This window comes from Acomys minous (genome assembly GCF_964271855.1).
Source record: "Acomys minous genome assembly, chromosome: 11".
Lineage (NCBI taxonomy): Eukaryota > Metazoa > Chordata > Mammalia > Rodentia > Muridae > Acomys > Acomys minous.
The window spans coordinates 44,810,659-44,837,849 of NC_140492.1; the positions used below are offsets into that span (position 1 = coordinate 44,810,659).

The window sequence follows — 27,191 nt, forward strand, 5'->3', positions numbered from 1 at the left end:
TGTCTTTTCTAACTGAAATTGCAGGGCTCTGAAGTGAATCAAATTGTCTTATATGCTCTCCAAGGGGTCATTTCAGTCTAGGGACCTTACTTATCCATAATTGGACTATCTTCCTGTCATAGGCCACAACAGTATCTGGAAGCTGCCTGATTTAAGACACTCAAAAAGCTACTCTTATAACATTAAAATTGCTTACTTACTATCTGTATGTATGTATGTATGTATGTATGTATGTATGTATGTATGTATGTATCTCTCTAATTTCGAAGTACTAGGCCTCTACTAGACAAGATCAAAAGATGTTGCCATAAAAGAACTGTAGGGCGTGGGCAGTGTTTACATAGAGCCAAAGTGGACAACACTTTGAGAATAGTTTTTTTTTTTTGTTGGCTTTATCATATTGTTGAGCTATAATTATCATTGTTCTGCCATAATTATCACATGGTAATAATGAAATAATGAAAAAACACAACAAGCAGAAATGAAAAGAGCCTGTTCTGTGATGTCAGAGGCCCCATGCCTTCAGCCTGACACTCCAGCATCTTTTGATTTGGACGATAAAATTTCTTCAATGAGCCCTAATACCTTAAAACAGTAGAGTGTGGCAGAGGAGAATCGCCGTGTGGACTGAATGTGGCTACACTCAGTTCCAAGGTGCCAAGTTGGAGCACGAACCTGATTGTACCCTCCTTGCTGACAGCCCCAGCTTCCATAGTGTCTGAAGCCCTGTCCAGAAGGCCACAAAGGAACAGTAATCTCACCAAGAAAACCCATTGCATTTTAAGCAGGCTGCACTGTAGCTCTGCCATCAGACATCTCAACACACCTTCCAAAGAGTCAGTTCGGAAGTTTTTAGCCTTGCTTCTTCTCATCTTGAAGGAACTAATTCTGCCAAAGATAAACAGTAAAAACAATTTAGCAAGGCCAGGAGGTGGTGGCGCACATCTATAATCCCAGCACTTGGGAGGCAGAGGCAGGTGGATCTCTGTGAGTTTGAGGCCAGCCTGGTCTACAAAGTGAGTCCAAGACAGACAAGGCTACACAGAGAAACCCTGTTTGAGGAGAAAAAAAAAAACAAACCAAAGCAAAGTAAATCACTGAATACTAGAAAGCCTGGAGCCAGCTGACCCAAAGAGGTTTTCCACTGTGAACCTCTAAGATTCCTTATGAATATTTATAAGATGGGTGGTATACTCATGGAAAGTAAAGTGACCTCCCCACCCCACCCCAGCCCCCCTCCAAAAAAATCATGGTGGATTGATCTTTCTTTTAGGGTATTTCTTCCTATGATCCTCTTGAAAAAGGTCAGAAGTGGTCACAACCACAGGACAAATGATGTTACATGCAGCTGGGCTCCTTTGAGGACACAGAGCCATGTTCACTTGCAAGTGTGGCAATTTGGAAAGCCCCTGGTGCTCCTTAGCTTCTACAGGACACGAAGAACCCAAGCCCAGCTGGGATGCTTAACTACAAAGGGATATTTTAACTGTCAAGAGACATAGCTACTAAGACACACTTACAGTGTCCTTGACCCCTTGCATCTAATACTTTGATGGCAAGTTTCAAAGTGTCCCTTCGAAATTCATACATCAAGTAGGGTATTGAGGTACACATATATTATCCCTAGACCCAGGAGGCCATGGTAGGAGGCCCATGAAAGTTTGAGGTTAGCCTGACCTACCTAGTAAGATTCAGGTTAGCCAGAGTTTCATAGTGAGACCTATGGCAAAATGAAAGGAAAAAAAATGTCATAGGTTGAATCCTAAATCGTAGTTCCAACACGCAGAATGTACCTGTACTTGATGAGGTCTTATTTTAGAATTAGATTGTTAGAATAGGCTCTGATCCAACCTGACCAATTTCCTTTAGGAAGAGGTTGTTAGGACATAGACCAACATCAGGGATGCATACACAGAAAAACCACCCCACGAAAGACAGCATGAGAGTGGCCAATAACACCTCAGAGGACACAAAGCTTGTCAACATTATCATCATAGACATGGATCTCCCAGAATTGTGAGTAATACATTTCTGATATTTTTAAAGCCACACAATCTGTGGCATTTCACTAGGGCAGCCCTGGAAAATTAATGCCACAACCCAATAACCATCAGTAGAAATCAATAGAAAATAATTTCTGCCCTTTGCCCACTGTCTTTTTGAAATAGTGTTTTTCTATATACCCTAGGCTGGCTTCTAACTAGTGGTCCTCCTATCTCAACCTTACATGGAATTACCAGCATTGTCACCAAGCCAGGCTTTTGCTATCCCTTTAACATCCTGTATCTTCCTGTCAGTTGAGAATTTTCAGTTTGCTTCCCCCAGCACCCCCCATCCCCTTCCCCAGCTGTGTCATCTGATTTTCGTACACTCTCTCCAATATCCCTCTGTTGTACGTTAGGTCTCCCATCTATTCCACAGGGAAATTCAAGCAGTACGTCCAACCATCTGAAGCTGTGCCTTTCCTTGCGGAATCTGAACACTGTCCTTCTATGTATGAAGCCCAAACACACACAGGTAGTTATTTGAACGTAAGTCATGCTGTTGCTGTTGAAGGCCAAATGACAGGCTGAGGGAGGAAAATGGTCATCATACAGTGACAGCACGGCCCTTATTTCAAATGTATCCTCCATTATCAAGTTTATCTTCTAAGATTACCAGCACCATGGGAGCAAATTGCCTCCCCACAGAACTAATACTAGTGCCCAAAGGGATGCCTACAGAGAAAATCCGGTCCCATTCTCGCTTCTATCCTGAGTCTCCAACAATGTTTTCTTTGCCTTTGGCTTAGTAAAGCCTAGATGACTTAGCAAATGACAGGCTGCGATTTGGTCGTGAGCCAGATGGGCAGCAGCCCCCAACAATTCTGTGCTCTGTGAACTATATAGCACATTGCTGATGCTCAATAAATGTCATACTCATCAACTATCAATTATTCAGTGTGTAATGAGAAAAACGCCTTAGCAGGCATTGCCTTCAAAACTTAATTGAGAAACTGTGGAATTCCAACGCCATGTCACAGAACAGATTGTCACTTTGCCTCAAACTGCAAGACTGTATTTGTGCTAATGACACATGTATAAACTACTCTAATTTGTTTATAGTGACAATTGATGGAAGTCGCAACGTTATTAAGCATCAGTAACAGGGAATCCCTTCCCCCTACTTTTTTATGTTGTTTTTACTGTTTTAAGACAGTGCTGTGTGTTAGAAAGTTGGCTTAGTGAGTAAAAGTACTTGCAACACGAGGCTGAGTTTATCCCCGGAACCCAAAGTGGGAGCAACTCAACTCCTGAATTTGTACTCTCGACACAAAAAACTCCACACACCCCACATATAAGTATTATCAATAAAAATAAATCAGTCAAAAAATATTAGAAGACCACGTCTTAGTTTGTGACCCAGGCTGTCTTCACACTTGCCTGGTAGTTTTGGCTAGCTTCAAATTCGTAATTCTCCTGTCTCAGCCACCCAAGAGCTGGAATTGTACATGTGGGCAACAAGGCTTAGCTAACAAGCACCTTTTTTTCAAGTGTGTGTGTGTGTGTGTGTGTGTGTGTGTGTGTGTGTGTGTAAAACAAGAGAGTTTTTCATTCCACAAGTAGACTAATCACAAGTATTTTTATGAACACCCCAGGCATGCCCTGCTGATGAGTTGGGTACACTTGCTTCCACTGGACCTTCCCTCATTGTAATCCTCTCCTGGCTTTTCTCGCAACTCATTTTGTCCCTATTGAAAAGTTAAGTGACCGCAGTTCTCTCAGAGTTCCATGAAAGGGTTTTCTTCTTTCCTGGGAACAGTTTTATTGCCCTTTTGTAATTCTAGTATTTGGAACAAATGTGTGTGAAATACATCCAGAATAGACAGATTTTTGAAAATTACTACTGTATAATCAGATATTAGATCCCCACGTTCTGTACTCTTATACTCAGTTTGAGGCATGCAAGTTAGACACAAAATCATGCCTGTAACCCCAGCACTTGGGAAGCACAGATAGGCAGACCAATGTGAGTCCAAGGCCAGCCTAGTCTACAGAATAAGTTCCAGGACACCCAGGGCTACACAGAGTAACCCAGTATTGAAAAAAAAAGTTAAATTGATAAAACAAACAAACAAAAAAACAAGGTAGCACACAAATGGGGGAAAGGAAGAGAAAGATCCTAGACAACCCACACCCAATGATGACTCCTCTCACTTCCTCAGATCAGGTCAGACCAGTGCAGTGGTTCAAAGATGGTGAGTAACTTGCACCTGCTGAAAAGGAAGTTCATTGTGCGAGTTCTGAAAGTAATCTCCAAATGTTATTAAACCTTAGGCCTCTCAGGCTGTAGCAAATTGTTAAATCTTCATCAAAGCATACCAAAAATGAATACAAGGTCAAGATATATCTCTCTAAGACTGTAGCTGATTTCTTCAAACTAATCCCAATCCCATTCCCACTTAAAAACTAAAGCATATGGTGAGTATGCCCCACTATCGGGAGAGCAGCAATGAAATCCTGATGGATGTAGTGGTGGGAATTTAGTGTGCTTTAATGGAGGGAACAGCCTGGAAAGAAACAGTGTCTTCCATTTGTCCACAAAAGTTTTCATTTTACTCAGATTGTGAGTAAAATGAAACAGAAAAAAACTCCACCTTCCAAGACAGAAGCATATCCCATATCATAATTCAATACTCATTTCTGTATTAAGCAGGTGGGCCTGGACCTGACTGTGCACCTCTTTGAGCTGCTGGGCATGTAACAAGGCTTTAAAGAAAGCCTTTTTCGGCCAGGCAGTGGTGGCGCATGCCTTTAATCCCAGCACTTGGGAAGCAGAGGCAGGCAAGTTGCTCTGAGTTGAAGGCCAGTGTGGTCTCCAAAAGTGAGTCCAGGACAGTCAAGGCTACACAGAGAAACCCTGTCTCAAAAAACCAAAAGAGAAAAAGAAAAAAGAGAAACCCTTATTCTTTTGTTGCTGCATTGTTCTCTGCCTGAAGATCAGGCAGTAACTCCAGGAGTGATGGGAAATGCCTTCTGAAGGAACCCACACACAGTAGGGTGATCCCTCCTGGACACTGGATTAGGCACTACATACATCCAAACATCCATTTTTTTTTTTTTCACAGAGAGGTCATTTATTAAGCATGGAAGAAAAATAAAGGGACGGATTTCTGACTCCGGCAGAAAACACCAGCAAACAACCTTGGAAGTATCATTTTCATGAGGAGAAAAAAAAGGGAGGATGTCTGTATTAGAATGGGCTAGGGGAGCTAGAGAGACGGCTCAGTGGTTAAGAGCACTGGCTGTTGCTCTTCCAGAGGACCTGAGTTCAATTCCCGGCAACCACATGGTGGCTCACAACCATCTGTAATGGAATCTGATTCCCTCTTCTGGTGTGCATGACAACAGAGCGCTGGTATACCTAGATAAATAAATAAATCTTTTGGGCTAGGATGCAGTGATATGTTTTGATTGGGCATTTTAATTAGGATAGCCAAAAGGGGGCTTTTTATTGCTAGACCTCAATACTTTGATAATTGGACCTTAGTGATCAGTCTTAGAAATGACTCTGGCATAAGAAAGTGTCCAAATAAGGGAATTGGCCTTGATGACTAGCTTTGGGGATGTAATATATCATTTACAAGGGAGAAGGAAGGGGGAAGGTAATTGTTTGCCACGCTTGGGCTAGCTAAAGTCTCTTCACCCTCAGTGGCAGAATACTCAGAATACAAACTGTGGTAAACCTATGCAGTCAAATCGTCTTACAAATGACCCCCTTCCCATGTGCTGTGACCAAGTGCTGTTCCCCTATAGCTGCTCTGAATACCTTAATCGACTTCACAGAACTGAGCTTTCCACAGAACAACTGTAGTTCAAAGGTCAGTACAACACACCGTAAGGTTTCAGTCCTCTCCTGAGCACAGGCTGCCCGTCACCATCCACTGATCCTGAGCCAGTTGAGTCAAGCCAGGCTGCACCATGCCCTTCATCACTCAATACCAGAATATTATAGAGGAGCACTGTGTTTTCGAGGGCTCTACAGTCTTCGGAGTCTGACAGTGTTGAAGGCTCTGTGCTCTACAGACTCTGACGGCATTGGTGCTTTCCAATCTAAAAAGTATGATGGCACTGGTGGCAGGTACCAAGTTCATCTTCCTCCTCAGTAGAAGAGGCTTTTCTTTCCTTTGTGTTTCTTCTTTAAAGAAAAAAAATCTTTTTGATGATATTGGATGTGATTTTATTTACCCTCTTATCTTCTACATTTACATATCATTGGTATGCAGGAGCTGATGGGGGTCTGTCCTATCATATAAGAGCAATGATTTCCAAGTGGGAAACTTCAGTTATAAACAGCCCAAGGATGGGATTCATTAATCCATGCTACTTGATCTTTCTAATTTTTTTTTTCCAAAGAGAAATGTTTCAGTTTCATTTCAAAGAGCATTCCAGTTTCTTTAAGATGAAGGTTGCCAATTTTCATGGATTCTAGCTTCTTTCATTTGTAGATCACAAGAGGAGACAATCTCTGGAGGAAAATATTTAAAAATCCAAGCATCAACATAAAAATAAAGCTGCTACATGATGCTTATTTTATGCAGCCAGCTAGATAAGGCTGCTAACTTACAGACCTGGTCAGGGAAATCTTTGCTGGAGATGAGGCAGTTTAATCAAATTCAAATCAATCGATTCCATTAGTTAAGTATTTCTCTAAGATTCCAGAACAGAGCGCACAGCTAAAGCTCTTACCTCTCCTCATAGTCAAAGCAAAGGAGGCCCATAGAATTGTGCAGATGGAAACTGCACCGCAGAAGTGTAGTGTGGACGGACACCTGGGAGGTGTGCTGTGGATGGACACCTGGGAGGTGTGCTGTGGATGGACACCTGGGAGGTGTGCTGTGGATGGACACCTGGGAGGTGTGCTGTGGATGGACACCTGGGAGGTGTGCTGTGGATGGACACCTGGGAGGTGTGCTGTGGATGGACACCTGGGAGGTGTGCTGTGGATGGACACCTGGGAGGTATGCTGTGGGTGGACACCTGGGAGGTGTGTTGTGGGTGGACACCTGGGAGATGTGTTGTGGGTGGACACCTGGGAGGTGTGCTGTGGGTGGACACCTGGGAGGTGTGCTGTGGATGGACACCTGGGAGGTGTGTTACACCTGGGAGATGTGTTGTGGGTGGACACCTGGGAGGTGTGTTGTGGGTGGACACCTGGGAGGTGTGCTGTGGGTGGACACCTGGGAGATGTGTTGTGGGTGGACACCTGGGAGGTGTGTTGTGGGTGGACACCTGGGAGGTGTGCTGTGGGTGGACACCTGGGAGGTGTGTTGTGGGTGGACACCTGAGAGGTGTGCTGTGGGTGGACACCTGGGAGATGTGTTGTGGGTGGACACCTGGGAGATGTGCTGTGGATGGACACCTGAGAGGTGTGCTGTGGATGGACACCTGGGAGGTGTGTTGTGGATGGACACCTGGGAGATGTGCTGTGGGTGGACACCTGGGAGATGTGTTGTGGGTGGACACCTGAGAGGTGTGCTGTGGATGGACACCTGGGAGATGTGTTGTGGGTGGACACCTGGGAGATGTGTTGTGGGTAGACACCTGGGAGGTGTGTTGTGGGTGGACACCTGGGAGATGTGGTATGGACTTGGGATGGGTTTCCCAGGTTACCATGTTTCTTTCCCGATCTAATTATTTCAAGCCCTTTATCCTCAAGGTCCTGGAGATATAGTTCTACCCAGACACCTATCTATTCAAACACCCTGCACAATTCAGATGGCCATCAAGAAGTTGTTTTCACCACTTTTATATCTCTATACACAGTCCAGATTGCAACTCATGCTGAGACTGGGTAATGTTGCCATTCAGCACAAATTATATGAGATGGTGAATTCACTCAGTTAGCTGTTCATCACACCAGGGGAAAAACACAATTGTTGAGGACATGAAAGTAGGGTGCTGGTTTTACTGTTACATTCTGTTGTTGGAAACAGATATCACAGTGCAGGTAAACCCTTCCTTCTTAATTAAGCTTTATTTTAAGAGGTGTAGCTTTGCACACACTTGTAAGAAATAACCTAAGGAGGCTTCATGTGTCCTTGACCAAGATTTTCCCAATAGGAACATCTTGCAAAAGTAGAGAGGGAATGTTAACATGACTATAACTTGCTAGCTCACAGATCTCCCTGTGTCTGCATGGGCTCCTTTGTGTGTGATGTGTAGCCATCATGGTTTAATTTGATCCCATTTTTATGTTCACATCCTCACCATAATTCAAACACAGAGGAAATCCACCAAAGCTTTTCCCATCGGTAATCCAGGCTGGCCTCCTTCTCCTCCCATTCCTAATCTCTGGCAACCACCATTCTGTTCTGAACAGCCACATTTTTTGTTGTTTTCAAAAAGGTTAAACAAATGAACCATAAAGGATGTAACCATTTCACTGTTACCGAGTTCCCTGAGATTCACCCAACTGCTGTGTCTACAAGTGATGCTTTTTATTGATTGCAGAAGTCCATGATACACATGCACCTCAGCTTCACCTTCAGTGTTGTATAGCATCTGGTTTGTTTCATAGCTTTGCTTCCTGCTAATAAAGCTGTTTGTCAGGTGTGAGTGTTGAATCTCCGAGATACATGTCCAGTAGTTGAACTGAGGTTTGAATAATAATTGTGTGCTGTGATTTAAAAAAAAAAAAACACCAAACTATTTTATGACATAATAGTGTTGCCTTTAGAAAATATTTTTACTAAGAGTGAATGTGATCTCGCTTTCTCCTTCCCATTCTTTCTTCTTCTTCTTTTTTTGGCATGTTATATAAGTGTACATAGACAGGTAAATCAGTAAATAAATAAATGGTTCCTGTAAGTACAGCCTGTAAAATCAGTTCAAAAAGTCCAAAGGGTAAAAAGGCAGGAGGTATATAAAAATGCTACGTCAAGCAAAGGCCTCTCTCTTACTTCTTTGAAACATTCAGGTACACGGTAAATGCTTTATATGCCTGGAAAAATATCTAGTGTATGATAGAGCTTTGTCTAGGCTAGATGAAATTAAATACATCTTTTTCTTCCTAAAACAGGATCATGGCCAATAAATTGCTTCAAGTAGCTGTGTGCTCCACCTTGCTAATAGGTAAGAAATTGATTAGTTTTTGTTTTTCATATCTTTTACAACTATCAGGGGGTAACTCTTTTTGGCATCTGTAAGATATGAACAAATACATCTCATTCTGTAGACCTCAAAAGCGTTGAGGGAGCCAAGGAAACATGCCACAGTGTGCTTTTGAAACTGTCACTGTGCCAAGTGTTTGATTGTTTTATTCCTAATTATACATTAACATATTAACATGCTGGTTTAATTGTTTCTTCCAAAGAAGTGCTCTGCTGTCCTTGAATAAAAGAAAAGATTAAAATATCTTTTCAAAATCCTAACGCTCACACAGTAGCAGTATAAAGAGACCTCGAAGTACTTTGGAAGCATAAATATATTTAACCTTCTCTGAGCTGCATGCTTTGAAGACAGATCAAGGAAGGCACAAAAGTCCAGGCAATTTTTCTGCCAAACGGACCCAGGAAATTTGGAAGTTGTATCAGAATGGAGCTGAGTGGTCATTTGGTTTCCTTGTAACCAAACCTGAAAATATTTAAATTAACTTAACAGTAAAGCTTATATGATTTATAAGTATTTCTGATAAAGATTCATAATCCAGAATAAATCTGTTCCTTTCCTAAGTTTTAGGCTAATGCACAAAATTATTTTCTGCATGAAGCTTCTCCCATAAGTAGAAGCTACTCTTTATGTGTGTCTATGTGCATATTTAGCCATTCAGTCTTTAGCTCCGAGACACAAAAACACCAACTTTCAGGACAATTGATTTGGCTGGCCTTACTTTAACAAAAAGAAAATGATGTTTTGTAGCTAAAGCTCAAAGGAAAAAAAAAAACAAAAGCAAAAAACCATTCAAGAACTGGAAAGTAAGACCAGAAAATTATTTGCTGTCTTGGCTCAGCCCTTCAGACCTCGGGGAAGGTGCCTGTCCTGCTTGAAAGGTGTAGAAGCTGATGTCTTCAGAATCACGCCCACTTGTTGCACTTGCTTAGCTGATGGTCTTCTAAATTAGACAGCTCTAGAGTGGGAAGCAGTGGTGGAACCAAATTTCTTTCTTCCGCCTCGCTTCCTGGTTCGTGTAGGAACAAAGCGTTCTCACCTGTACTTCCCAGGAGCCCTTCTTATCATAAAATAAACAAAATTACTTAAAAGTTTATTCCTATTATCTACAAAGTCTTCCTCGTAACATATTAGGTCTACAACAAATGACTCTCCCCTGCAACTTGACTTAAGGTGGGAAGGGAGAATGCCTTATTACTCAGTTTCGAAAATGATGGCAAGCTCCTCTCAAGTCATTACACTTAAGAGCAAAGTGCCAAAGTATCCTACTGATTCTGTTTTCAAAATAGTAACACAGACACTCCCTGGATAGGGAGTTAGAAGCCTGAGTGCCATAGTTGATTTGAAAAATAATTGTACCTCCTTTGAACATCTAGGTCAAGAACTGCCTTCTCCATGAATTAAAGTCTGCAAATATTAATTCTACCATCTAAGTTCCTTTTATGTGTCAGGGACTTTCCACATTGTTGTAATTCAAGTCTCCTGATCACTCTGAAAATCAGTCCCATGCCCCCGTTTTATAAAAAGGAACACTGGGAGCTTTGAGAAGCAGTGTCAGGAAGCTATACAGTTAACCCCAGGTGGATGCTGAAGCCGCTTCCCACTGTATGTGGAGTACTGCTAAGAACAACCCCCTTCTTCCTGCTGCAATCTGATGATGAACTGACATCAGGACACAGGCAAGACCTTGTCCTAAAGAACCAGACCCACTAAGGCACCAGAGGAGCAGGAATCAGCAAGGGTGACCGTATTTGACGTGGTAACAGGGCCCCCGCCAGCGGCTTCTCCAGGAAGTTCCTTATTCTAGCATTGCTCGGGGTAGTGCTAAATTCAACATGTAGCTATCTCAACAGGGCAGCTAATAAAATCAAACATAAAGATTAAATATGGGGTCTATAGCTGTAACACCCTGAATACAGCTGATCTTGGACGCTAAGAAGGGTCAGGCCTGGTTGGTCCTTGGGTGGGAGACCTCCTGGGACTAGCAAGTACTGTAGGCAGGAGGGGTAAAAAGAGCAAATATAGGGACTGGGGCTCAGATAGTGGAGTATCTGACTTGCATAACTAAATTAACCTGATATTGTAGTGCATGGCTGTAATCCCAGCACTTAAGAGGCAGAGGTAGAAGGATCAGAAGTTCAAGGTCATCCTTGGCTACAGAATGAGCTTGTGGCTAGCCTGGGCTACAGGGAACCCTACAGAAAATAAATATATTTGGAGTATATTTTCTTAGTAGGCCAATCGTTGAACATCATTGAGGATTAAATAGAGTAGGGAATGATAGTGTATATCCTCCTTCCCAGCATTCATGGGGCTGGGGCAGAAGGATCATAAGTAGGGGGCTAGCCTGGGCTACATGGTGAGCCCATGTCGGAAACAAAACAATGACTTCAGAAGAATGTTGTTGTTTCTAATTTGCCTTTTAAAAGATAGTTTTCACTGCTAGTCTGCTAAAATAAAAGCCATACTTCTTTCCCTCGACATTTACACCTTTCTGTTTTGATTTAGCAACTGGAGTTGACCCACACGTGAAACAATTTGGAGGTCCATGTTCATGTCGCTGACCTGTGATCATGTCTCTCCGTAAAGTACAAGGACATACGCTAGTGATAGACAGGAGGGAAAATCAGCCACCTTTGGCCTGCTTGTCTCTGGTCATTCATTCTAGCCTTTAGTTCTTACCTCCCCTGCCCCCAACCCACTGCCCGCTAGCAAGTAGTGACAATCTGTCCTGAAGAACTTTTCATTTTCACAGAGTTGTTTGTTTGTTTGTTTGTTCGTTTGTTTCATTGGTTGGCTTCTTTTGTTTTGACAAGGAGTTTTAGGCTCACTCTTTCTTCCTCAGAACCTTGTCTGCACCTTCAGTCCCTCTCTGCCAGCTTTCTTCTCTGCCATAGGAGTAAGTCTTTACAGCCGCCCCTTAAAAGACTCATTCTTTGAAAAGTTGGTATTTCTTGATACAACTTTTATTTACACAATTTTATTATTACAATGTCACCTGGTTATTTGTACTTAAGGATGAGTGAGACAGTGTTGTTTTATGTAGCTCAGGGTGGCCTAGAATTCTCTACGACGCTCAGGAGGTCTGCCTGAGTCAGCCTCCCAAACTCTGGAGTACAGGTATGGGACCCATATGGGTATAAGACTGACTGGCACTCTTAAGGACATGCATGGTGACAATAAGTAACAGAGGCAGGAAATAATGCGGTTGGAGAAAAAGGTGCCTTTACTAAAGACCAGATTCACTGAATCGTTTGGATGGAACAGAGAGACTGTTTACCTGTTCATGTGGCATCATGGTTGTGGCCCTGGCGAGAAGACTCTCATCCGCACACCCAGGCAGTGGCCCAGGGGTCATGTCATCCTGTATGAAATGCCGCCTTTCATGGGTTCTCAACTCTCCTGTCCATTGGATTAAAAACTAATAAAAGCTTTGCCACTCCCAAGAAATATCCAAGGACCAAGGAACTGTCTGCCTGCACGTGTGTGTGTGTGTGTGTGTGTGTGTGTGTGTGTGTGTGTGTGTGTCACTGTGTGTGCGCTAAAAGCTTGTGCAGACTTCACTTCAACTCAAGTGATGCTACTTTCCAAAACTCTCCAGAGATTCTGTAACACCAACACTCAGTAAGTTGAGACAGGGGCATGCCAGTGAATTCGAGGCCACCTTGAGCTTCAATCAGCAATTCTCAGGTCCATAAAACTGAAGTTCCTCAACCAAATAAAGATTCCGATGTGGAGACTACCATTAAACATTTCAATACACCAGAACTGGGAACCCAATCTAGAGTTTAGTCCACCTTCCTATTTTCCCAGCTCTCTTCTTCCCACCCTTGATTTCCTCTCTCTCTCTCTCTCTTTTTTTTTAATCATGCCCAACGCTTTCCCTTTGTCCCATGACTTCTAACCTTTTGTGACTTTCTGTCATTTCTTCCCTTCTGTGTTCTTCAGTTTTCTCTTTTTCCTTTGATTCCTTTTGACTCTTGCTTTCTTTCTCTCTATTTTTAGTTCCATTTCCCTTTGAGATGGGGTCGCATATAGCCCAAGTGGGGTCCCACCTCCCTGTTCCATTTCCTAAGTTCTGAGATTACAGACAGGCACTCCAAGACCATCACCAGGCTCTCCTGTTAGGTTTTTTTTTGTTGTTGTTTTGGTTTGGTTTTTTTGGTCTCACTATTTAGCTCAGAGTGGTCTCACAGTTTAAGAACATTTAGGTAGAACATAAATAGAACGTATTAAATCTGACTAACTGGGGGTGGGAGGGACAAGCTGTAAAGAATTAAAAAGACAGAAATTTTTTATGGCTTATAAAGATTTTAAGGGAGGCATTAACGTGGCTGGTATTAACTACATTAAGAAAACAAAAGCACAAAAAGACCCTTTTGAAAAGCAATAAAGCTACCTTGGACGTGTGCGTCCACAATACTGAAGCACTATGACAATGAACATGGTGAGACCAGAGTGTAAACCCAAGTCACAGCAAAAAAATGAGAAAAATCAAACTGTTGCTTAAAAAAAAAAAGCTGAGGATTAAGTGATAGCAATAATTTTGTAGCTTATCAATTCAGAAAATATATGGTGTTAGAGATGGGCTACCAGGGTTTCCTAGCTGGTATTTGTTGTTTCTATGTATCAGCACTGTTTGAAACATGCAATATCCTGTTTAATCTTTCTTTTAAAAACCTCACAAGTAGACATACAACTATTACTTCTATTTACAGAACTTGTGTTTATAGTCTGAGATAGGTTGTCTCTACTTATATGGTTAATAAATAATTGAATCGTTGAAAAAAAATAAAAAGAAAACCAACAAAGCAATAAAACTCAGGGCTTAATTTCCAGGTCCCAGTAGCACTAAGTAGACCAACAAACTCGAAACCCTGCTCTTGCTTTCACTACCTTTCAAGGTTGACCAGGCAAAATGAAAAAGGGAGGAGAAATTCCTCAAGCAGAGAGGGTAATGGTGTGCCCCCACTATATTACTTAGATTTTATTTCCAGCCTGGCCACTGGCTTCTGAGACGACCTTGAATGAGTCATTCCATCCCCAGTGTCAATTTTCCCATTTGTAATGCCAGATAATAAATAACACTCGCCTTCTCTTTCTCCTGGGTGATGTTATTATCACCACCGATTAATATTTATTGGCTGGCCGATGGGCCCATTCTGCTGAGGTGGGTCCTTTGCCCTGGGAAGGAAGAGAGGATTATATCAGTAAAATATTTTCTATGAAGAAAAAGGGAGCAGAGTTCCAAAGATAGAATTATTAAAGCTTAAAATAGCAATGGCATATATTTTAAGTCACACTTTTCTATTGAAGCTTATGTAATAGCTCCTTTGTTCGGAGGTCATACAATACACTAGTGAAATCATGCTGTAGAATTTTGCTTCTGTATGACCCTAAGTAATGCTACATCAAGAAACTACTACTTTCTTTTTCTACTTGGAAATTATAACCTGAACACCAATATTTAGCAATATTATTATTTCTTGGCAATATCTAGTCCACTTTGCATACCAACTCCCCTCATTTAGAAAAACATCTGTTTTAACAGGATTAGCAGGCCCAGGGTATATAACATCGTGATTTTTCTTCAGAGAGAATAAATGAGAAATCTGAGGAGTCCCCCATGAGCACTTATTAGAAAAACAGAAACCACTGCTGGTTTGTCCAAACTGTGAATGAATGAGTTCTCTTCAGATCAGTGGTGACTTCCCCATCTCCAGTGTCGTTATCAATCATCTGACAGTTAGAAGAGCTGCAACCATGTGTCTCTTGACCTGTTCTCATCTTTTCCTGTCTGCTTCTCCACTGACAAAGTAGAGGCGGGAATGGGAAAATAAATGTGGAATGTGTAGATGATGCTGTTCATCCTTACAGTGGACTGTTAGGCTGGCATCAGGTGGGCCCTGAATTCAGTGTGCTAAGTGAAATAAAGCACCGAATGAATCCAGATACTCCAGGTAGCTGGAGTGTGCCTTCCAAAAGACGGGAAGAACAACAGTTTCCCGGAACTGGAAGAGGGTGTGTTGAGACTCACTGCTACAGTGTTTTGAGGTTCTGTCCAGGATGAGGACCTGGTTCTGGAAATGGGCAGAGGTGATGGCTACAAATCATAGACATGAGCTTAATGTTGCTGAATCACGCCTTCAAAATAGTCAAAATGCATGTTTATAATAGTACACACCTTTGATCCCAGTACTTGGGCAGCAGAAGCAGGCATGTCTCTGTGAGTTTGAGGCTAGCCTGGTCTACCCTGGTCTAAGTACTGAATTCCAGGAGTACATAGTGACATAGTGAGATCTGTTCTTTTTTGTTTGTTTGTTTGTTTTTTGTTTTTTGTTTTAGGTCATTGTTATGCTACATATATTTTTAACAACTAGAAGTAAACTTGGCCCCTTATTTCCTTGTTCAGAAACCATCATGAGACATTTATAAAAATAAAACCAAAATCCTTCAGCACTGTATTAAACATACCTTAGGCTGCAGGTCTAACTCATCCTTCAATACTGTCTAAGCACATCTATAGCTCAGCCACTCCTTTCCATCACATCCGCAAAGTGGGGGTGTCTGAGCCTAGTCTGGGTTGGATAGATTGTTCCTTGGCTCTCAGCTCCTTTCAACTTCAAATACACGTTCTTGCCTTCCACTGTCGTTTCCCAGCTATGGAGACACATGTCTGCTGACAAAGCCAGATTCTCTGTAACATCTCCTCGAGGGTATCAAAATTGATTATACCCTTAAAGTTGGTCATCATGATGCGTGCTTATATTTACAATATGGGGGGAGGTGAGGCAGAAAGATTGGTGGGTTGTTGTGAGTTTGAGGCCAGCCTTGTGTGCATAGTACTGGGTTATCTCTTGTCACGTAGCAAATAAAATACAACAGAATATCTCTAAAAAAGTAGTATCAGTGTTCTGGCCCAATGTGTCTTCTTCAAGTTACCTGTTAACTCTCATCGTGAGTCCCCACGCTGCTGAGGTGGCTTATCACTTATCTTCGCATGAATGCAAAGGTTATGAGCCAAGGTTATCTTCTGATAGCTTACTATGCCATGACAAGAATCAGAACAGGGACTGAAGAGGAGGAAGTGAAGGTCTTTAGGCAGAAATTTTGCATACCACTGGGAATGTGTCCTTTGACTGTTCTGTGCCTGGGGCCCTCCCTTATTCACCATGCACCCACCCTTGTGAGCAACAATTCTCCTTGATCTCAGCAAGTCCCTACTGAGCAGTTATCTCCTACGATGTAGCTAATTGCCTCAAATTGTAGCAGCTTTAAAAAAAAAATAAAGTTTATTATTGCCATTTCCAGGTCAGGAGTTTGTTTGTGAGTAGTTTAGGGCCTTGGTTCTGGCTCGAGTGTCTTGTTTTGTTTAATAATGACACATTGAACAGGTATGCGGACGTTACAGTCATCTTAAGGCCTGGATGTAGCAAAGGCACCAGGTTCCTGGGTGTTTGTGTGCACACCCTTGTACATTCATCTCTTTCAGTTCATAGGGCTGTCCTGGGTAGCCCAGGGCATTGCTGAAATGATGACATGTGCTTCCGTTGTGGCTAGAGTCCAGCTTCTGCTTTGTTCTTGATCGAATCACTTGTTCTAGGAGGAGGTAGATGCTATGATCTGAAAACACTCAAGTAATGCCAAGGGAGAGGGCCACACCTCAAGGGGATAAGTGTGAACGTCAGGAAGCAGAGGAGTTTGGGAGCCAGGGGAGAGGCTTCCATAAATATCCCAGCTGGTTTACATGACACTGGATTAGCTTTGTTAAGACAGTATTACTCTGGCACCTGTCACTACAGTGCTCTAAAATGAAGTATGAACAGTTATGACTCTTCTTCCTACTTATTTCTAACTATTGTTTTCATACATAGGCTTTATAGAGTCCCATTAAAACTCCTTTCCACACATCATTCCTCTAATTTAAACTGAAAACTCCAGCCTCTTCTGCCTCTCGCTGATCTAATCTTTTCCTCATGAACAACCATGAAAACAGCTGCTTGTGCCCTATGCCCCCATCTTCAAGAACAGTGTAAATGGATCACGTGATATCTCATTCTGCTGTATAGCATTGTCCTTTGACCCCAACTAACCGGCAAGCCCTATGGGAGAGAGTGCTGTATCTCACCATAAGCTGGCTCCATACACAGTGATTGTCATTAGCCCTGTTAATTATGAGGCTGGAGAGCTCCCAATGTAGCATTTCTTAGCATTTTTACACTCTGTGAGAAATGTTTACCAAATATGGGGTGCAGATTACATTGTTACTGCAAAGGTATGGCGTGGTCCCATTTTTTTTCCTTCCATACTGACTAATTGTGTTGCATTTCTTTTGTTGTTTTGGTTTGGTTTGGTTTTTGTATTTTGTTTTGTTTTGGTTTGGTTTGGTTTGGTTAGAGGGTTTTTTGTTTTGTTTTGTTTTGTTTTGTTTTGTTTTGTTTTGTTTTGAGACAGAGTTTCTTTATGTAGATTTGGATAACCTGGACTCACTCCTTATACCAGGCTGGCCTCAAACTCACATCAATCCACCTGCCTCTGCCTCCTAAGTGCTGGGAACTGTGTTGCATTTCTACATAAAGATTTCAAGATGAGGACAATCTACCAGGGCACCACCCCTAGATGAAGGAAGAACTTCATGCAAATAATGACTTCTGAGAGAGAAAGGGAGAATCAGTCTTTTCCAGCAAGGAGCCCCAGATAGGTTAACTAATCCCTTGTCAACTTTAAACACATATGTATGAGGAACACGAAGTGAACTCAGAAGGTTGAGGATGTATTTATGCATACATACTCAACATACTGTGTAACAATAATACCTTAAATGGAACAGGTCATGAATTTGAGAGGAAGTTGGGGACGCAGGAGGAATTGTGGGGGAAGAAGTAGAGGTGAAAATAAAAATAATGTGAATATTGCTCATATGTAGAAAACTCTCAAAAAATTCAATTAAAAGTAATTTTGAAATATTCTAATAGAGTCTAGTGTTGTTGTTGTTGTTGCTGCTGCTGCTGTTGTTGTTGATGTGTATGGGTAATTTGTGTGCACGTGTGTCTGTGTAGCATGTGCATGCCTGATGCCCACAGAGACCACAGAAGGTCATAAGAGGGTGCCAGGTCACCTGGAACTGGACTTAGATGGTTGGGAGGTTGTGGGGTGATCAAACCCAGTCCTCTGGAAGAACAACCAATATTGTTAACCACTAAACCATCTCTAGCCCCTTGGGGATTTTTTTTTATATGTGTTTTATTGTTTAGTTTTTTTAGATAGGATCTTAAATAGCCCTGATTGGCAAAAGCCTCTCAGTTGTAAGATAGAAACATTGACTGGCCGGTGTTAGATCAGGAGCCTGTAGCTATTAATTAATTCATGCAGCCCTTATAGCAATTAAGTGTGTGTTGCTACTAGAGCCCTTTGCATACAAGAAAATGACAGCTTAGAATAATTAAGCTATTTCTGCAGAATTGCAGTAGAGCTGGAATTTTAATCCAGGCTGCGAAGCTCCCGTACATACATGTAGCACAACTCTGCCATACTTTTCCCTCCACTTGTAGGTTATAGTGGCAACACTGCAGAGGTTACAAACAGCCTGCCATATCCACCAGGACTTGCTGCTTCAGAAACTTGGCTGCCCAAACACTAGAGCTGGGCTTGGTTTTTGAGGAAACACAGACACGGAATGTGTTGTGCTAAAAGATTCTGTGCAACTTGGTCTAATTGCAGAAGTGTTGGGAGCACCATTTCTGATGGACGATCCGGCAAACCAGTTCCTACGCCTGAAAAGACAAGTCATACACTTACAGGATTTCTGGGGCCCAGATCATCACCCAGTCGGGAGAGGAATCTCCCTGGCTGATCAGGTATTGCATTTGAAACAGAACAAGCAGTCCTGTACTGCTGTTTTTAAATTGGTATTGCATCAGCTGGCATTCTGATGTCACCAGCCTTGCTTCATGCTTTCCTCTTTAGCTTCTCTGAGCAGTGATTTTTCGCCCTCCCCAGAATGTGCCTTTCACCTAATAAAGGCCACATCTTGCTGAAAGATTGGGCTCAAATGTCCTTTCCCCTCTGAAAGACTCCTCTTCACTGCAAGGGGACATTTGTGCTTTCTTCGCCCTCCCGTTTGCATGCGGTTTGTATGTGAGCGGTTCTCAAAATATCACTTGGGGATAAGTAGTTTCCTGTAGCCACGCTCAGTCAATCACCTCAGTAAATAAGGCAAGGCCAGTGTCTTATCCATCAAGGTCATTATTCTTTGGACCTACACAAGCACTGCTCCATAGTCAAGGCTCAACGTTAGTGAATGCTTGGGCAGGTGGATACATGCATAGTGCCCCATTTAGTCTACTCTCGGTCATTTCATGGCTAGCAGTCCTCTGCAATCATTGTGCCTTTGATGGCCCTTCATTCGTCTATCTTTTGTGCATTATCCTATTCTTTTGTTCCCACTCCAAAGAGTTAAGGATCAGCATACATTAGCCACTTGTGTATCATGTTTACTTCTTGGTAGAAGAAAGCAATGAAACCCTGAATCCAGTGAAATTGCTAAATTCCCTGAGGATGCCCATTAGCCAGGATTCCCCTCTTACAATTTAACAACTTCAGAAAATAATTCTATGGAAAATTATTAAATTGTTTTTCCTTCCTCCCTTCCTTCCTTCTTTCCTTCCTTCTTTCTTTCCTTTTTTATTTATCCCTTTCAGTACCAGGCTGCCACTGTCACCAGGCATGAGTGTGTTATAAAAACATTTTAAAAAATGGAATGTCTTGTCTTTTTTTATAGCCCCAGTCCTAGCCTTCTCAGCATGGTTACGTCTTACCCAGTCCACTGGGTTCGCTTTGCTTCTCCTTGGCAGCTGATGAGGAGAACCACCACCCAGACGACACTTCTAGTTTTCTGCTCCTTTTCTCCAACATTATAATTACTAACACAAGACATTGTTTATTTGGCAAAGGAAGTAACAATATAGGCTTGAAACGCTGTGCCTTCTTTGTGGGATGTTAAGTTTTTTTTATTTGTTTATTTTGCTTTAAAAAAAAACAACAAGTTTTTTCTGTATAACCTTGGCTATCCTGGACTTGCTCTGTAGACCAGACTGACCTCGAACTCACAGAGATCAGCCTGCCTCTGTCTCCCAGAGTCCTGGGATTCCAGACATGAGGCACTTCACCCAGCTGAGGATGTTAAAAGTGTTGAAGCGCACTCCGGCCAGTGACCACAGAGCAGTTCTGTAATCAACGGGGAGATTCTGTAATAGAACAAGACTTCCATATTGATTGACAATGTCCCCCCAAAATATTGTAACATATCTGAGCATTAGCCTAAATAGATAAGTACTCGAGGTAGGTAATGATAATAACTCATGCAGCTCGTGTCCTACCTGCTTGGAGATCCTCACTTGCGTTTCCCTTGCAGGCTCGGGAAGCATGGACCTCTTTGAAAGCAAGAGCACACCGCTATCTTGACATGACCAGGCTGGCCTTTGATATATCTGCTGCCCAGTAAATGTATGAGAGTGGTGGAAAGAAGAAAACAAACATGGTAGCAGTTACCGGGACCGAGACAGTGTGCCCAAACTGCAGACTTGGAGAAACACGGCTAGATCCAATGCAGCCTTTGCTACGTTATTTATTGTCTTAATCTCTTGGAGATTTTTGAAAGGAGCAGTTGTGAAAACCCTTGCAGACACCTGGATGGAATTGGAAGTTCTCCCTAAATGCTCACTCTTGAGAATGAAAATAAAGACTAAAGTAAAAACATTTACCCAAAGGGGCGCTTTCCTGAGAAGCGGGATGCAAAGTCAAAGTAACAGTGTCATCAAGACATCCTGCTCACAGCTCTCTGTTTTGCAATTGCCTCTTCTTTGAGAGAGTTAGTTCATTTTTATGTGTTAATTCTAAGCAGAGTCGTCTCAAACGGAGTCCATACCCACCCTCTTTTTCTTAACACTTTTCAATGGCTAGAGACAATTCTGTCTTTATTTATGTTCCTATTTGTAGATTGGCATACAAGGTAAATGGTTTCCACCATGGCATTCCCATACAGACGGGTCCCTACACTTTGTTCTCGTTCGTTCCATCCCGTTTACTCCCTCTCACTATCTAGCTGGCTCCCTTTCCTCCGCCAGTGAGTCTCCCGTCTGCTTTCTTATCACGTGTATCTTCTCTATTTCACTTCTCAGCCAAGACTTCTTTCTGGGCACTATGATCCTATTTCTAGCTCCATTTTCAAACATACACACATACATACACATAAAATTTAAACCTAGGGTCTGCATATAAGAGAAAACACCTAATTCTTTGTCTAGTCTGGTTTAACTCATTGAACATAATGATTACTAGTTTTATCCATTTTTCTACAAATGTCATGGTTTCATATTTTGGCAAGATATGTGAAATTCCACTGTGTATATGTACCACATTTACTTTACCCATTCATCTGTTTGTGCATTTGAAACTTTTTTCATCAAAGGCATCTTGCCCAGGGCAGTAGCAAATATAATATTGACTGGCGTTAGTGGTTAGGGACATACCAGGAGCCACTCATCTATGGAAGTCTTGGAAAATGTGAAGATTTTATACTCTGCTTGCAAACATATTTTATATTTGGTTTAGTAAGAAATAACAGTTTTAACATACTTTCTGGGCACATTGCTAATCTTTCTCAATGGTGCAGAAAATTTGATTCAAGAGAAAAGTGGACTGCGTTTTCCCTTATGACCTGACTTGTATCTCTGGAATGCCCCCCTCGGTTATTGAAGATGCTATAATCAAGCCAAGATTGCTTCCCCAAATCATAGATAAGTAAGACGGTTGTTTCCAAAAGTTGATTTTCCCCATATTCTTAGGTCAGTTGTTTCCTGGGACAATTCCTTTTGGACTTTCCAGGTCAATTGATCCTCTGAAGACTATAGTTGGCCTTCTGGTCTTACAGACATTCTAAGAAGTTGTCGAAAGTAACTCAGAACAGCTGGATACTGAGACGCTCTGCAGTAAGACTTCCCCCATGTGTGGAGGAGACTGGCAGCTGCTCACTGTGGCCTACAGCCTGCCAATAGACTGAGTGCAGACATCCTCCCTGAGAAAACTGAGACTGATCCTTAAGTCACTATGGCAACTGCTGTACCTTTTCAATGCACACAACAGAACGGGGCTCAATGGCCTAGCTACATGGTAGAATCTTTTCCTATCATGAGCAAGGCACAGCTATGGCTTTGATTCCCCAGCACTGCCAATAAAAATAAACAGAAAAAGTGAACAGACAGACAAAGCAAAGAATGCAGATGTTGGTTTTGCTGTAGTTAGTAAATTTGGAATGGCCTGTGAGCATAATTTCACTGTTTTAAGAATTCTAAGCCAGGCATGGTAGCGCACACCGTTAATCCTAGCACTCGAGAGACAGAGGCAGGTAAATCGCTGTGAGTTCAAGGCCAGTCTGGTCTACAAAGCAAATCCAGGACAGCCAAATCTACACAGAGAAACCCTGTCTCAAAAGAAAAAAAGACAGTCAAAATAAAAAAAACCAAAAAACAAAAAAGAATTCTATTCTTTCATGAGTTACTAGATACTTACAAAATACTAGGATATTAAAATTCTCTGGGCAGGGTGATGGTGGCATACAGCTTTAGTCCCAGCACTCAGGAGGCAGAGGCAGGCGGATCTCTGTGAGTCCGAGGCCAGCCTGGTTTACAGAATGAGTTCCAGGGCAGCCAAATCTACACAGAGAAACCCTGACTTAAAAAAAAAAACAAAACAAACAAATCTCTTGAAAGACACAACCAATCGAATGCACGTGAGTGGGGTTTTTGTTTATTCTCGTTTTGTTTTAAGGGATTGACTTTTGTAATTATGGAAGCTAAGCAAGGCCAAACACACGAGATGGTAATAGCATAAAAGAGGAGCCAGAGATGCAATGCAACTTGTAAGGCTGTGTGCTGGCCCAACTCCATTAGGTCAGAGAGGGCCAGCTCTTTCTACTCACAGCCTGATTGTATATAGAGCGTAGTCTGCCTTAGTTAAATTTCAGTGATTTCAAAGTAAATTTCATACCAAGTTTCTCTCACAAAACATATCCAGAAAATGGTCTACCCTCATATTTAGGCACTGTCACTCAATCAAGTTAATACATAAAATTAGTCATTACAGCCTATTATTTAGATTGTCTGCAAACAGCATGTCCACTTACACAGATGTGGTAGTGGAGGATGAGAAAAGAACACTGAGTGACTCACTGGGCTGAGTGAAAGCGGAGCAAAATTGCAGATCACGAAAGACGGGAAAACGTGAGTTCGATGCCAACTTGACTAGGACTTAGTTAACACCAAGAAGCCACACTGCAATTAGGTCACTAATAAACAGGCACACCAAGACGATTTCTTACCCAAATGTAATTTTGTGTAAAATGTTTAAGAAATTTAGAGGGCCACAGAAAACAAATAAGCAAAACAAAAACAAGCTAGGCCTAAGAAAAATAATTTCCTTGCAATCTAGCAGATGACTGTGTCAGAGCCAAGCAGGAAGTGAGGAGTGTCGAGATGTTTAGGCAGGATGTCAGAGCACCCACGCTGTAGTGCACACTCGCAAAAGTAACTCAGGGCAGCACATCTCAGAGCTCAGTGCTCAGGCAACAGAATACATTGAAGAATCATTATCCAGCAGGGTCAGTTTCATGGATGATTTTCATGATGACATGTGAGATGACATAAGTAATAGTTTTGAACGCTCACTTTGCTTTCTCACAGGAATTTATAAATCCAATGTACAAGTCTGTATGAGGAGAAAAAAAGAGGGCTGTGGCCTAAGAACCCGTTTGCCACTTGCTTGCTGATGGTGGCCTCTGTGGTGGAGAAGATGATGTAGTTATTGTAGTGTGTTGTTCAGATGGTAAATATTGCAGCCACTGAATTCCTCTGAAATAGAAAATGTCCATTCTAATGTCTTCAGGGAGTTGTCTTGACTTGACCTCTTCATACAATTAACTAAAGAAGCCTACTATTTCAGTAGAAATGACTAGGTATGACAGCTCTCACTAAATTCAAAATCCCCAGAGCCTTCTGTCCAAATCTGAGGCTCACCAACTCTTATTACACATTCTGTGTTCTGGCTCTGTTTGTCCACACTTTCTATAGGGCAAGTAGACAAACAGGCCAAAGGTCAGGCTGCCCCTTAGTGGTGTCTTGGACTTTCCACCCCCTAGAAGCCCTGTAAGGCTGAGTCACACTGTCTCTGGCTGGACATCCCACTGCTAAGCAAATCCATGAGAACAGTTTTAGGTCTTTAATGACACAAGAAGAGTGGGTTCTCAAGTTAGCCATTATATAATATGTTCAAAACTTGTTTTCCTTAAGAACCTTCGACTGAAGAAAAGTGGAGAAGTAACATTTATGAAAATATATATTTTGATGAAATCACTGAGCTCAAGTAGGAAGCAAATGTTCCTGTTTGTCAGGTGGATGAGCTAAATATACTCTGGACACATAATTGAGAAGCTCTTGTGCTTTTATCATAGGGAAGCATCCAGCCCACTCATGCTACTCAAACTCTGACCCATCAGTTTCTTTTCCTTATAGGAGAATTATGAGATTTTAATAAGATCCTGAACATAAACATACTTACTACTGCCTAGCAAACAGTAGGTTTATAATTCTGTTGAAATAAATTGCATGTTTGACATATTCTTGATGTGATATTTTTATTAAAATTTGGATAATAAAAGTTAATATATATTGCTATACATTATACCAACAAGCATATATAATCTATTTTATTAAACAAAAATTAAGGCTTAGATAGTCAATGTATACCTGTAATAGAGAAGGATCTGAGTCCCAGGCCACCTGCAGAACTACCCCCATGGGCTCTTTTTTTAGACATATTTACATTTGGCAATTTCTTGCATATGTACAATGTATCTTGATCATATCCATATTCAACTTCCCTCCAACTATCCCTACACCCCCTCAATATGTGCCCTCTCACTTTCACGTCTTATTGAGATTTCTAATTAATTAATTAATTAATTAATTAATGTATATGAGTTCTTTATCTGCATGCCTTCAGATCACATTATAGATGGCTGTGAGTCACCATGTGGTTGCTGGGAATTGAACTCAGGACCTCTGGAAGATCAGTCCACTGAGGCATCTCTCCAGCCCCTTTTGGTCATTTTTAAAGACCCATGGAACCCATGTAGAGCTGCTCTCATGAATATGAGCAACATACAAGTGTCCACTCCAGAGGAAAAATTACTCCTCTTGCTAATTGCCAGGAGCTCCTCAGCTAGGAGTGGAGCCTCTGGGCTCTCCTCTCGTCCATGCTGGAATCATGAACTAGGATGCAGGTTCTTGTAACCCACAGTGAAGAAGCAAACCACACGTGTGTAGTTAGAAATAGGAATAGAGGCGGTGGATGCTGGTTAATGCAGAAACTCATGAGTGGTTAAAGCACAGAGAACAGTGTTCATGGAGTGTTTAGTCATGAAGCAGACATCTATGTCACACACATGCCTCCATTTCAGAAGACAAGGTGGAAAGACTTATGAGGGTCAGAAGTATGAGAAGATCAGGGGTTGTGGTGTCTTCTGGACAGGACCACTGGGCTCATGAACTCAGAGTAGCCGTGGTTGCCTGCACAACAGCTATACAAGATAATGCCACTCAATATCCCAGAATTGATGAGAAGGGGCTCATGACACACACATGCACACACACACATGCACATACACACACACACACACACACACACACACACACACACACACACACACCAGCTGAGACGCCATTGGCAGTTGGCTTCTGAGGAGGGAGAACCAGTTTTCTTTAGAGGTGTGACCTCTGGACAAGTTACCTGTGCTCCAGTGGATGACAAGACATCCATGCTCCTTTGGCAGCTTTAATTGGACCTTGTGAGTTATGAAGAGAAAGGTAAGTAACCCAGGGATAGCATTTGTGGTCCATTTCCCAAATGTTGTGAAATTCTAGGCTTAATAGGAGTCCTGTGTGGGACAGTCTGAAATGATGGACTGATTGGGATCAGAAGCTTTCTACAACAGTGTCCTGTTCTGATGGGTAACAGCAACTGAGGCATCTGGGGCTGGAACATGGAGGATGCAGGATGTCACCATCCAGCATGCTGAGAGGAATGAATCCTGTCATCTCTGATCCAGCGCTGGTGTCCAGTTCTTTTGTTCTGAAAGCATAATTGCTCACAAGCATTATACAGTTCTAACATTGTGATTCTATGAGGTGTGCAGGATGTATAGAGCAATTAAGACTGGTTCTCTGCTCATCTTATGAGCAGAAGTAAGACATCTGCAAATCTTCCTTCATGCCAAACTAAGAATGTCTTCTAATTATAAGTCACAGAGAATCTATGATCAACATGAAGCCTTGCCTATGCACAGACCTTCGTACCTCAGCCAGTCTCAGAGCTATTCCCATGAAGTGAGATTGGCAATTTTAGTTACCTGCTTGTTCTGTAGTTTGAATTTTTTATATCTCTCTTGAAGCTCCCTCCCTCATCACCTCCCGATCCTATCCCCTCCCTCATTCCCTTTCCCTCCCTCCCGTAGTCCTTAGCAAGGGGAGTCCTCCTCCCCTAATGTTTGACCTCAGCTTATTCAGTGTGCTCTGTACTACCTGTAACCTCTTCCTCTGTGGCCTGGAAAGGTCACCCCACCAGGGTGGGCATGAGCAATATTACGAGGCCCAAGTCCATATCAGAAGTATTTTCCCCACATTTTTGGGGGGCCTTCAGGGGTATTTTTTTTTGCCCTAAATCAGCCTAAAGAAACCTTAGGAGAATGACATCCCATTTCCTCTAATGGGGGTTGGATAGGTTTCTGTTTACTCTCTTGGTCTACAGATGCTTATTTTCATTGGGAGGTGGTTATAAGTATTATTCGTCTTTTACAAAGCGGAAACTAGGCTTGACTCAGGGATGTCTCTCTTTTCTATTATCTTTCTTTTGTAGCTAAAGAGATATGAGCTAAAAAGAAAGAAAGGAGGAACATAGAAATAAAGAGGGAAGATAGAACAAAAGGTAGAT

At 42.1% G+C, this 27,191-nt stretch overlaps 1 protein-coding gene across 3 annotated transcripts; it reads left to right on the top strand.

The window, feature by feature from the left end:
• Positions 1–1,976: 1,976 nt before the first annotated feature.
• On the top strand, positions 1,977–20,836 carry LOC311608018 (uncharacterized protein C3orf85). 3 transcript variants are annotated; one of them, XM_084800317.1, is made up of 4 exons: positions 1,977–2,016; positions 9,061–9,113; positions 18,870–19,006; positions 20,563–20,836. In XM_084800317.1, exons 1-4 carry the CDS (start codon positions 2,000–2,002, stop codon positions 20,650–20,652), a joined length of 297 nt encoding a protein of 98 aa, XP_084656443.1. In that variant the 5' UTR covers positions 1,977–1,999; the 3' UTR covers positions 20,653–20,836. The 3 variants fall into 3 exon arrangements, with proteins under 3 accessions (XP_084656443.1, XP_084656445.1, XP_084656444.1); XM_084800319.1 differs by lacking the exon at positions 1,977–2,016 and adding an exon at positions 2,339–2,531; XM_084800318.1 differs by lacking the exon at positions 1,977–2,016 and adding an exon at positions 2,339–2,517.
• The last annotated feature ends 6,355 nt before the right edge of the window (positions 20,837–27,191 follow it).

Coding starts and splice junctions, on each gene's coding strand:
- LOC311608018 (XM_084800317.1), top strand. Junction 9,114..18,869: donor GTGCTCCACCTTGCTAATAG/GTAAGAAATTGA, acceptor GTCTAATTGCAG/AAGTGTTGGGAGCACCATTT. Junction 19,007..20,562: donor GAATCTCCCTGGCTGATCAG/GTATTGCATTTG, acceptor TTTCCCTTGCAG/GCTCGGGAAGCATGGACCTC.